The sequence below is a fragment of the Homarus americanus genome, unplaced genomic scaffold (genome assembly GCF_018991925.1).
Source record: "Homarus americanus isolate GMGI-L3 unplaced genomic scaffold, GMGI_Hamer_2.0 scaffold41592, whole genome shotgun sequence".
NCBI classification, from domain to species: Eukaryota; Metazoa; Arthropoda; class Malacostraca; order Decapoda; family Nephropidae; genus Homarus; species Homarus americanus.
In genome coordinates, this window is record NW_024740109.1 from 332,768 (window position 1) to 345,492 (window position 12,725).

General features: G+C 41.3%; 1 protein-coding gene across 1 annotated transcript; it reads left to right on the top strand.

Annotated features, from left to right (window-relative positions):
• The first annotated feature begins 679 nt into the window (after positions 1 to 679).
• LOC121875208 (ATP synthase subunit alpha, mitochondrial-like) lies at positions 680 to 8,110 on the top strand. Its single transcript, XM_042379660.1, has 8 exons — positions 680 to 811; positions 3,709 to 3,814; positions 4,186 to 4,314; positions 4,485 to 4,680; positions 5,580 to 5,872; positions 6,360 to 6,844; positions 7,202 to 7,346; positions 7,465 to 8,110. The coding sequence occupies exons 1-8, from the start codon at positions 746 to 748 to the stop codon at positions 7,695 to 7,697; spliced, it is 1,653 nt and encodes a 550-aa protein (XP_042235594.1). The 5' UTR covers positions 680 to 745; the 3' UTR covers positions 7,698 to 8,110.
• Positions 8,111 to 12,725: the final 4,615 nt, after the last annotated feature.

The window sequence follows — 12,725 nt, forward strand, 5'->3', positions numbered from 1 at the left end:
TCACAGTAGCCGGCGCCCGTCACCGTCTGAGTTGGCATCAACCTCACTGGCCAAGATAATTTTGGTTCCCCTCTCACTTATAAATTCCGTTTTCTCTCGTTCATGTTTACAACCAGAGTTATAAATTAAAGCTATTCCTGGTGGTATACTGTATATCTATTATTTTGGGGTATATAAGCCACACCATTAAATGCATTTGAGCATAAAAAGCTCTTTACCGATATCATAGACTTTCTTCTAGTTGCTTACGCTTACATTTTTGTCCAAATACTGTGGACTGGTGACAAATTATGAATATCAACAAGATAGTAGAATTACTGCTTGTATGGACGCGAAATATTGTTTCAATTGGAAAACACATGCTCACACATACATAAGGGCTTTCTCTAAGCTGTAAAACACCGGGAATTTGGTTTCCTCTTCGCTGACGTTTACAAACTTCCCTCATTTGTAGCCCCCTGCAGACGACATCCCCAACCCCCCCCCAACCCCCCCACCCACCGTCTATCTCGTACCCAAATTCATACTATATTATATTAATCTTTTGGTACATGATTCTTCATCATACATAATAATATAGAAATAAGTTATTTTTTTTAGTGTACTGTGAGTAATTTACACTCCAACTATCTTTTTAAGTATAAATAATTATAAAAAAGGTTTTACTGGTGGTTTGTAGTGCCGGTCTGAGCCACAACCAAGTGTTCGTTCCTCCATCTTGCTCGGCCAGTGAGGATATCACAGGATGGCTCTCCTCTCCGCACGACTTGCCGCCTCCGTGGCCAGACAGTTACCTAGGAGCACCCCTCAGGTAATATTGAAATCATAAATACATGTAGTGACAGTAGGACTTGTGTAATTAGATAAATACTTTTTAACAAGAAAAAGGCGAGTGTTTATAGGTGTTGTACTCCCAACCGGCCGGCTGGTGCTGGCCCACCAGATCAGCTGATCGAGTTGACTATTAATTGTTTACTATATCCACTATGGTTTACACCCGCCTCTACATGACTTGCTAACATTATTTGTTCTTTTGATTATTACATTAATGCCATTAGATAAGCAACAGGGAGACATTATAAGTAGTATTGTTACTTCAGCAGTTAATCTTTCTGGGGTGGACGCCCATGAAAATTGGATCACCTGATATTGATTTAAGTTAAGCACCTTATTCTAATAACATTGTATAGCAATTATCAGTGAAGGTTGTTGTTAGGAACACAGGCGTCACTTAACTAGCAGATTGGGGATTTTGTTGAACATTTAATTTATTATGTAATACTGAATCTTCATGTTTGTAGCTAAACTGTACATTTATTAAGGAAATTGTGTATAAAAAAAGTGGGATTTACCGTTAGGGTTGTTCCGGGATACTTTTGGGATATGAGAATTATTTTTTCATGTGTACAGAACTGCAACAACTAATTTTCGCTCATTGGAGACGTAAATAATTTGGTAAATAAAAACAAACCGGCAAAGGTGTAGAAGAGGGTGACCACCAGGAGGAATTGGTTGAAAATTTTTCTACTAATATATTAAACAAAAATGGAAATGACAATTCGTAGAACCTGACCTAACATATCCAACCTATGGGTTTGTTAGGTCAGGTTCTATGCATTATCATTTTAATTTGTGTTTAACAACTTGTCTGAATATTTAGGTTGATATACATCAGCAATGGCAAGGAGGAATATGTGGAAGCGTTCACTATCATTTAGGAAATGTCTCTTGAAGAGGGATTCGGCGAGTTAAACAAAAAATGGCTCCGGGAGGAGAATTGTGAAGCAGCATAGAGTATATACAAAGATTCAGGTTCTATGCTTTGTCGTTTCCCTTTGTGTTTAATATATTAGCATTATATAAAAAAATAAATACAAAATAATGCATAGATGTTAATAAAACCTGACCTAACATACCCCACCTATGGTTATGTTAAGTCATTTTCTATTAGGTTCTATGCATTGTCATTTACATTTTTGTGTAATATAATAGTGTGTAGAAAAAATTTCAACCAATTCGGACAATTCCTTCTGGTGGTCACCCTCTTCTACGCCTTTACCCAAACAACCAGTGGTAAAAATATCGTTTTTATCCCAACTGGGATAAAAACGAATATTAACTGGGCGACCTAATCTACCGGTAACCTGTTGCCATAGAAGAAAGTCGATTCCTAACTAAAAAATAAAAGAATCCTAGTGATAATGGTAAAACATCCGATTGGGATGGAAATGAATATTAACCCAACCACTAATGCTCTGCTTTGCTCCAGCTTAAAGTATAAATATATAAGAACATAAAAAAATAAGGAGTCTGCAATAGGCCGGTTGGCCTGTGCATAGCAGCTCCTGTTGAGAGTTACTACCACTCTCTTTCATCCATGAATCTATCTAGCCTCCTTTTGAAACTTTCCAGAGTTCCAGTACTTACTACAAAGTTGCTAAGCTTGTTCCACTCATCCACCACCCTGTTTGTGAACCAGTTTCTTCCTATCTCCCTCCTAAACCTAAACTTATCCAACTTAAATCCGTTGCTCCGAGTCCTATCCTGCTCGGATATTATAAGAACTTTATCTATATCCCCTTTATTGATTCCTTTCACCCACTTAAATACTTCTATCTCCCTGCACTCTTTTCGTCTTTCTAAGGAATGCAAGTTAAGTTTCTTTAACCTATCCTGATATGGAAGGTTTCTAAGTCCCGGAATCATTTTTGTCATTCTTCGCTGCACCGACTCTAGTGAATTGATATCCATTCTATAGTAAGGGCACCAGAACTGAACCGCATAATCAAGGTGCGGTCTGACTAGCGCAAGATATAGTTGCAATAAGACCTCTGCACTCATGTTACTTACACTTCTAGATATAAAACCCAATACTCTGTTTGCCTTATTTCGAACATTAACGCACTGTTTTCTAGGCTGAGGTCCGGGCTTACAAGTACCCCCTAGGTCTCTCTCACAAGTCGACTTCTCTAGGTTGATGTTAGGCTGTATACATTATCAGTATTTGTTCTTCTAATATTAAGTACGCTGCACTTGCTGGTGTTGAATTTCATTTGCCATTTTTCAGACCACCCCTGCAGTTTATTTAGATCCTCCTGTAATGCATTTGCATCCTGCCCTGAATTAATCTGCCGCCCTATTTTGGTGTCATCCGCAAACTTGCTTATGTCACTGCTGATCCCAGTATCTAGATCGTTTATGTAGATCATGAACAAGCGTGGGCCTAGTACTGACCCCTGGGGAACCCCACTGGATACACGGCCTCACTCAGATTTAACACCATCTACGCTGACCCTCTGAGTTCTATCGGTGAGCCATGATTTTATCCAATTTAAAACTTTCCCATTGATACCTTGAGCCTTAATTTTTCTCAGAAGCCTCTGATGTGGTACTCTGTCATATGCTTTGCTAAAGTCTAAGTAAATAACATCGTAATTTTCGTCATTATCTACTACCTCGAAGACTTTCCTAAAAAACGTCAGCAGATTTGTTAGACAAGATTTTCCTTTTGTAAACCCATGTTGAGTCGTAGATTAATTTGCTTTTCTCTAGATGCGATCGGATGCTATCTGCTATAATTAATTCAAGAAATTCCCCACTACTGACGCTTTTTTACCTCAAGTACACGAGGAATACATTTTGTTTAATTTAATTTTTGTCATTGTTTTCAGTAAAAGATCCTGAGAGTAAAGCTTGTAATATTTTCAGGTGGCCAAGCTTCTGCCAGCAGCTTCTCTTGTTTCCCGCAAACTTTCTACCACCAATGTTACCTATACAGCAGAGGTGTCCACCATCCTGGAGGAGCGCATTCTTGGTAATTTAATAAGAGTTTGGTCTTTGTTGGTGTAATAACTTTGAATTTTTTTCTTACATAACATAATTAATAGATGATTGTGATAGCCCCCCCCCCCCAAAATGACGATTTTCATAAATTTGTTTCTTTTCGTGATATTAACAACATATTAGATCATATTGTTTACTTATCTACCTCAATTCTAATAGCTACTGCTTAATTAGAGGAAACAAAGTTGAATAGATGATAAGTCAGGTACTGGTCATAGTTTCAAGTTTTAATAAACATTAAACTGAAATCTCGGTGACAAAAAATAAATTATTTTTATGAAATTATTTGTATAATTTTAAGTTCACATGACTGAAGGTCACTGGGTGTTATTTTCTACACAGGCGCTGCCCCCAAGGTAAACCTGGAGGAGACTGGTCGTGTCCTGAGTATTGGTGATGGTATTGCTCGTGTGTATGGCCTCAAGAACATCCAGGCAGAGGAGATGGTAGAATTCTCTTCTGGCCTCAAAGGTAAGCAGATACATATTATTGTTCAAATTTATACCTTCTTTGCTCTCCCTATGATGTAATAATATTGTAAGTTTATGCACATTCAGTCCTTGTTTCTCGTGTATTTAAGTTTTGTGTCGAGAAAATTTTTTGCCATTGATCATATTTACCTATTTTTGCATCTGTTCCAGGTATGGCCCTGAACTTGGAACCCGACAATGTTGGTGTTGTGGTGTTCGGTAATGATAAGCTCATTCGTGAAGGTGACATTGTGAAACGTACTGGTGCCATTGTGGACGTTCCTGTGGGTGAAAGTATTCTTGGACGTGTCGTTGATGCTCTGGGTAATACTATTGATGGCAAGGGACCCATTACTGGAGGAAAGAGGTAAATCCATAGAACTGATCCTAAAAGTACATATAGGAGGTTCTCATTATCCAAGGCTAATAATAGACAGAGATTGTCATTTAAATCAAATTGGCTCAAATTGAGGAATATCTGGCCTAAGAAATAATGAGAATAGTTCGATTGGGACCATAAGGTAGTAAATGACACTTGGTGATTATTTTTATACCTCTTGGCATGTATACTCTGGAATCTGAAGAGTACATGGGGGGGGGGTTAAAGGAACCCCCCATCAGAAAATTTCAATGCTTTTTCTTTAATGCAGTATTGTATTCAGGCATTTTTGTATAGTAAAAGGAATTTCTATAGAAAGTCAGATTTAAAAAATATTCTGAGGGGGTGGGGCTAACAGTGTCCCCCCACCACCACCCAAAAAAAAAAACTGGGTGGGCTCACTGTGCTTGTCATGTTCCCCTCACCCACGTCGTCTTGGACACCCCCCCCCTTCCTTTGATATTCTTTAAATTGTCACCTAGGTAGATGTATTACGAACCATGAAAGGCTTTTCCAAGGAGAATGACTTCGTATGATTATTGGAAATTATATTTTAACTTGCAGGGTCATACAAAATAAACTGAGGATAAAGAATCTTACAAATGCCAGAAAAATGGGAAACTTTTCTGTTCTCTGAATAGTGACAAGTGTGTGTGTGCTTAACACATGCTAATTGCTAAGAATGCTATTAAAGCCAAAAAAAATGGTACATACAATTGCTCATTTGTAATTTCATATATATATTTTTAAAAATTTTAACCCAAGAGTTAGAGACTTAACATGAGGTGAAGTTGTATAATTCATGACTTGTTCCTTTGGTTAGGTTACTTAGACTAAACCTGCTTGGGGTAATACTTCAGAAATATAATAGTTTCCTCTGTTTACAGGGCACGTGTTGGTGTGAAGGCCCCTGGCATCATCCCACGTATCTCTGTAAGGGAACCCATGCAGACTGGCATTAAGGCTGTCGACTCGTTGGTGCCAATTGGCCGAGGCCAGCGTGAATTGATCATTGGAGATCGTCAGACAGGCAAGACTGCCATTGCCATTGATACAATTATTAACCAGAAACGCTTTAACGATGGTGCTGAGGAAAAGAAGAAACTGTATTGTATCTATGTTGCCATTGGACAGAAGAGATCTACTGTTGCCCAAATTGTGAAGAGGCTCACTGATGCTGGTAAGAATGAGGAAGATGTAGTATTAAGGTATTTTTTTATTTGACATGATACTGGAATGTAACTGTTTCAATTCTGTACCTAAGTCATAAGATGACTTAATTATGTAAACACACACTTGCACTGACAAGCAATCGTATTTTTTGTAATCAATGGTGTTTGTACAAATAGCTTGAAGTCTTTAGTATAGTGCATGTAGGTTTAACTAAATAATCTTCAGACATTATTCAGGTTTATTTTTCAACATAGATGAAGGAATTAATGTTTTTTGTGTAATTCATTGTCTGGCTGATCTTGTAATGAATAAGTTGAGAATTGGTTGGTGTGTGTGCTGTAGTTAGCAACATTTTACTGAGCTTTGATGAATGTTGAGCTTCTCTCTTGAATTTCATAAATGTCAGCCCTGGTGTTGATGCACTTCTTGAATCTTGCTTTTGTTTTGAGTTGGATTGATTTGCTCTTGTATTGACAGTTTTCTGATGTTTGCAGATGCCATGAAGTACACCATTGTGGTGTCTGCCACTGCTTCTGATGCTGCTCCACTGCAGTACTTGGCACCTTACGCCGGCTGTGCCATGGGTGAATTCTTCCGTGACAATGGCAAACACGCTCTCATCATTTATGATGACTTGTCAAAGCAGGCTGTTGCCTACCGTCAGATGTCTCTGCTGCTTCGTCGTCCCCCTGGCCGTGAAGCTTACCCTGGTGATGTGTTCTATCTTCACTCACGTCTTCTTGAACGTGCTGCCAAGATGAATGACACAAATGGTGGTGGATCTCTCACTGCCCTGCCAGTCATTGAAACCCAGGCTGGTGATGTGTCTGCCTATATTCCTACCAATGTCATTTCCATCACTGACGGACAGATCTTCTTGGAGACTGAGCTCTTCTACAAGGGTATTCGTCCTGCTATCAACGTCGGTCTATCTGTGTCTCGTGTAGGTTCTGCTGCCCAGACTAAGGCAATGAAGCAGGTAAGGCATTCTTTAATCTAAAGTGTTAGTATTTTATGAAACTACAAATTAGAAGATAGGTTCAAGGTTTTTAATGTCTATAAGGTGTGAATAAAAAATATTGATTTGAAATTTAAAGACTTGTTCCTTAATTTTGTGGTGTACAGTGGTCCCTCGGTTAACGGGCACAATTCGTTCCAGAAGGTTGCTCGTTAACCGAAACCATTGTTTCAATGTATGCATGACTATTGGGCTTCATACTTACTTTCTGACATGGATTGTTTTCTCATATCTGTACTGTACTTTGTTTTATTTAGTACATCAGCACTACAAAATACTGCTTTTTAGAAACCCAAAATTCATGAAAACATTTTACAGGTTGCTGGTTCCATGAAACTGGAGTTGGCCCAGTACCGTGAGGTAGCAGCTTTCGCTCAGTTTGGTTCAGATCTGGATGCCTCCACCCAGCAGTTGTTGAACCGTGGTGTCCGCCTCACTGAATTGCTGAAGCAGGGACAGTATGGTATGTTTGAGTGAAATAAAGTTTGATATATATATATATTGTACTGAGAAATATCACTTAAAAATCTCCTGCAAATGACATTATTTCCTTTTGTTATTTGTTTATTTTTTCTCTTCAGTACCCATGGCCATTGAGGAACAGGTAGCAGTCATTTACTGTGGTGTACGTGGCCATCTTGACAAGATGGACCCCGCAAAGATCACGAAGTTTGAGCAGGAGTTTATGGGCATGATGAAAACCAGCCACCAGGACATTCTCACCAGCATTGCTAAGGAGGGGCTTATCACCCCAGACGTAGACGCAAAGCTAAAAAAGATCGTTGTGGATTTCATTTCCACTTTCCAGGGTTAAATAATTTAAGAGTGAGCGAGGTCTAGGTAAAATCACAGGATGTCCTTGTGTTGTCTTTGAGTGGCTTGAAAGTCGGGGTATAAGTTGGATAAAAATTTATCTTCATATTATGTATATTAAACATCACTCCCCAACTCTGTGCTTACTATGAAAGTACACTCTGGTTTCCCAGTGTATATATAAGCCAATGTCAACTTGAGAAAGGATTACGTAACTTATGTAAACCATTCTCATACCACATTTCCATATTTTTTAATTATTATGGAGGTGACCATGATGTATATAGATATATTGTCCCAGTGTTCAATGAAATTCCTCCATAAAGCTTGTCATCAATGTCCCCCATTGGTAGATGGATATGCTGCACTAGTGTCATGTACAGGTTCTCCATAATAAATAAAGGAACATTTTTCGAAGAGCATATCATTCACCTCCTTTTACATTAGACAGTACTCAAGTGTATTCTTTTGTGTTTTAAGTCTGTGATGAGTTGCTGACTTAGTCATATCTGATTTGCAAGTGGTCAGAATTTTAAGATCAATTGGAGTAATAGGCTATTGCAAGGAATAAAGATTTTGGAGATAAATAAAAAAAATCTTGTGGAATAGGGATATGTTGCCCAGGAATTACTAAGCTTTTTTTCTCAAGGTTGGGTTAGGATGTATCAGGTGAAGTATGCTGGGGGGGGGGGTGCTCCTCTTGGTGATAAATATGCAGTGACAAAAAAAATTTAATGAAAAATATAATGTTCCTGCTGGTGGGCAGAAGACTGAAATGCTTAGTTGTAAGGAGCAGTGTACAATGTTCAACCACTCGATTTGGGGGTGGGGGGGGGGAATAGCAAAGTTTGTATCTAGGTGTGTAAGTGACTTGTTTGAGTAAGGCTAGATGTGTGCCCCCCCCCCTCCCAAACACACACCTTGAGCCTTGCTGAAACGGAGTCCACCCACTCGTTAAATACAACCAAGCAATTATAAGTGGACTGCTTATTTGACCAAAGAAGTCTTCATACACTTTATCTGCCTCTGCTTATACTTTTCAGTTGATAAAGTTATTTATTGGATATGCAGAACAGCAATAAAAGATTATTCTGAATGTAACTGATAAAGAAGTAGGTTCCTCAGATGAGCATCACATTGTAAGATGTAATCATTTCGGTGAGGATTTTATTTTAATGGTTTTGTAGAGGTTACTAGATTACAGGGATGTGTTCTTGGTGACAAACCAATTAAAGTGTGTAGAGCACTCCAGTATCTTTACTTTTATTTCTCCTTTTAGTATTTAGAAGAGTATAGTACAGTATGTGATATACTGGAAAAAGCAATTTAGTTGTAGTGGATACCTTCCCTACAAACGCTGTTTGTCGCTGAGTAGCCGACCCCCGCGAATTCCCCAGTGTATGCCTCATGTCTAGGTCAACCAGTGCCGCCTTACATGACGGAGGTCAACTATTAAGCCACGCCTACCTCCGCTATATAAGACCTGATCTCGTGGTGACCACTCTCTTCTTCTACCTACACCAACTAACAAGCAACACATCCTCCTCCTCCTGCCTGGCGGTCCTCGCTCCCGCCGGCGAGCATGGCGACCCACAAGCTGGTCCTCCTCTGAGCATCCTCACCAACCAGCTCTCTCTACATCACGCTTGTAACCATGCTGCCACTTCCCAGCACCAAGCTGCATTGTACATCCAATACAACATGTATACAAAGAGCACATTGTGAGTTTCCTTCCTCCAATCCCATCCTGAGTGTGAACCAATAACCCGTACCCCACAAATGGTGACCCGGAGATTCGCACTCATACAGGATGGAGGAGAAACAGATCATGCTCCCAGTCTTCAAGCAACATGGAAGACTGGCTTATCCACCCAGAAGCAGCTCTAATCAGCTCTACAGCTACTGTCTCTACACCGCAGGTTAGACACCCTAGAGCAGCACTGCTTCTCTAAGCAGACACCAGCTCCTCTTCCTGCCCCAAGCACCACGTCCTACCGACCCCAACACACCCGTCCTGCCTCAGACGCCGCCCCGGCCCAGCAGTACCCCCTGCCGCTCCTCCAGACGCGGACACACACACCCCTCTTTTCTCCCTCAGGTACCCCCTGCTACTGTCCTGCACCCTGCTGCTGTCGTGGACCCAGCTGCTGTCACGGACTCTCCTCCGTTCCTGCTGATGCAGCCCCTGCTCCTGACTCAGGCCCACACACCCCAGTAGGCGCATCTGAGGACTCTGTACCTGTCTCGAGGGAAGCACAACATTCATTGCCTCCACAACCCTCCTCCCGCCTCTTTTCTCCCACAGATGTTGTGTATCTAGACAGTTGTCTCCTCTAGCGGCCGGCTCATCTACACCCTCGCCGTTATGTCTCACATGTGGCATGCACCGCCCGTTCTGCCTCACATGTGCCATGCAACCCTGCAGACAACAAGTCTCCTACACCGCCTGAGGGAAGGGGGGAGTACTGTAGTGGATACCTCCCCTACAAACGCTGTTTGTCGCTGAGTAGCTGACCCCGCGAATTCCCCAGTGTATGCCTCGTGTCTAGGTCAACCAGCGCCGCCTTACATGACGGAGGTCAACTATTAAGCCACGCCTACCTCCGCTATAATAGACCTGACCTCGTGGTGACCACTCACCTCTTCTAGCTACAGCCGCAGAAAGCAACACCTCCTCCTCCGCCGCTGCCTGGCGGCCCTCGCTCCCGCCGGCGAGCATGGCGACCCACAAGCTTGTCCTCCTCTGAGCATCCTCACCAACCAGCTCTCTCTACTCAATGCTTGTAACCATGCTGCCTTCCCAGCACCAAGCTGCATTGTACATCCAATACAACATGTATACAGAGAACACATTGTGAGTTTCCTGTCTCCATCCCATCCTGAGTGTGAACCAAACAACCTGTTCCCCACAAAGTACTGAAAAAGTTTAAGTGGGAAGCTTGACTACTGTCCAGAGATTTTAGAGGGCTTGAAGCATGTGTGTTTTGGGGGAAGAGGGGAACTGGTTATCAAGGAAGGTAGAACTACAGCTAAAGTATTGAGGGTCTATAATGTCGCCATGGTGATAATAAAAAGAAATACCAGTACCTTTCTGGTAAATATTGAAAATACATGCAATTGAGAGGCGAGTCAGCTAGTCTTGGCAGATGGTAATCCTTTGGTGAGCAATTCAGAAGTTATAAGAATTGGCGAATAAATATAGAAGTGTGTACACGAAGTTTACGGAAATGTGAAAAAAATTATGAAAATTAGTAGACAAAATGAAAATATAGCTTAAATAAAGGAAGAGGAGTGTTGTAAATATCTGAAAATAGAATGATGAACCACAAAGAAACAAAGCAAAAATATGCATTAACATAAGGTGATGTGCCAAAGGTCAGTAGCACACCAATTACACGACTGTACTCAGAAATTCAATCATGTTCTTGAAAGAGTAAAGCCCCGTCCACACGATCGAGCAGTGCCCGGCGGGATTTGCCAGTTAAGCGGGCAAAGCCTGTGTGTTGTACACAGGGAGGTGCTGGTTGGCAGCAGTCGTAGTCGGGCGCCGGTAGCTAGTAGGTGGTCGGCAGTGGCGGGTGCGGTACGATCACCATGGTGTGTCGCAGGAATAATCGCCGGACAGTTGAAGCGAAGAGCATAGCGTTGTGTACTATAATAATTGCTGCTATGTGCAAAAAGAAGAACCAAATGCAGAAAAGGGAATGGTGCAAAGAGTGGTTAGGTCGAAGAAAAGTATTGGGAAGTCATGCCACGATTTTACGTGAACTGCAAGATGGACATGAGCAAGACTTCACCAATTACATGAGAATGGACCCCAACACGAGCAGAGGCTCGTCTAGAGGCAACGCTCATATATCTTTCAACTGGGTGCACCTACACGTCACTTCGGTATAGAACGAGGATATCAAAACAAAGTTTGTCTTGCATAATACCGGCAACTTGTCAAGCCATGTATGAAGTACTCAAGGAAGATTACTTGCAGGTGAGATTTGTAGTACATAAAAATTTATTGAATAATGTTAGAATTATGATATGCATAGAGAGGAAGCTATGGGACTAGAGTGAGGAGAGCGGCAGGAACGAAGAACACACGAATGTCCTCATTACATAAACAATCTCCCGTTTATTGTCACGCCAATAATGTACATTGCATAAGCTTATTTGGTTATACACTGGACATCTGGACCGAGCGGGGAACATATACGTATCACATTTGCAGTACTTAAAGTCGTCGCTCCATATTTGGCAGCAAACCACCAGGCAGGCGGACCATGATTTCGCTCAACGCTGGGCACGGTCTCTCCGCTGGTTTGCCTGCCAATTTTGCCCGATAACTGGCATTTAGCGCGTGCCCGCTGGGCACTGCTCGATCGTGTGGATGGGCCTTAATTGAGATTTTAAACAAGATTCATTTTTTTAAAGTACCACTCAAGGGGTCCGACTAATTACACAAATGTAGCCGCAATGAAGTCAAATAATGGTCCTACATGAATAAATCGGACTGCCAATCACTTCTCGACTACTATTTGGTGTCACGAAGTCACAAAAATTTGGTAAACTTGATTTAACCTGAGTTAATAGATCGAGTGCATGTACCGAGGGAGCGAGTAATTACCCCAATGTAGCCACAATGAAGTCAAATAATGGTCCTACATGAATAAATCGGACTGCCAATCACTTCTCGACTAGTATTTGGTGTCACGAAGACACAAAAAATTGGTAAACTTAATTTAATCAGGCGTCCACAATGTTCCGGCCATAAGGCAGTGACCCAACCCTTACTAATCTTTTTTTTTTATTAAGATTAGTAACGGTCACTGCCTTATGACCGGAACATTGTGGACGCCCGCTGTCCCCTAGGGACTTGATCTCACTATCCTCTACTGTATATATTAGCCTTGTCAAGTACTTCTCCTTAGTCTGTACTCACCCCTGAAGATGTGAATTACACGAAAGTGCTTGGGAACTTCGTGTTTTCTTGTTTCCTTGTGGTTATCAGCATATACTTGGATCACGCGCACCTACA

Excerpts from the sequence above, each read along its gene's own strand:
- LOC121875208 (XM_042379660.1), top strand. The coding sequence starts at position 746 with ATGGCTCTCCTCTCCGCACGACTTGCCGCCTCCGTGGCCAGACAGTTA. Across the intron at positions 812-3,708 it reads TACCTAGGAGCACCCCTCAG|GTGGCCAAGCTTCTGCCAGC; the intron begins GTAATATTGAAA and ends TAATATTTTCAG. Across the intron at positions 3,815-4,185 it reads CCTGGAGGAGCGCATTCTTG|GCGCTGCCCCCAAGGTAAAC; the intron begins GTAATTTAATAA and ends TTTTCTACACAG.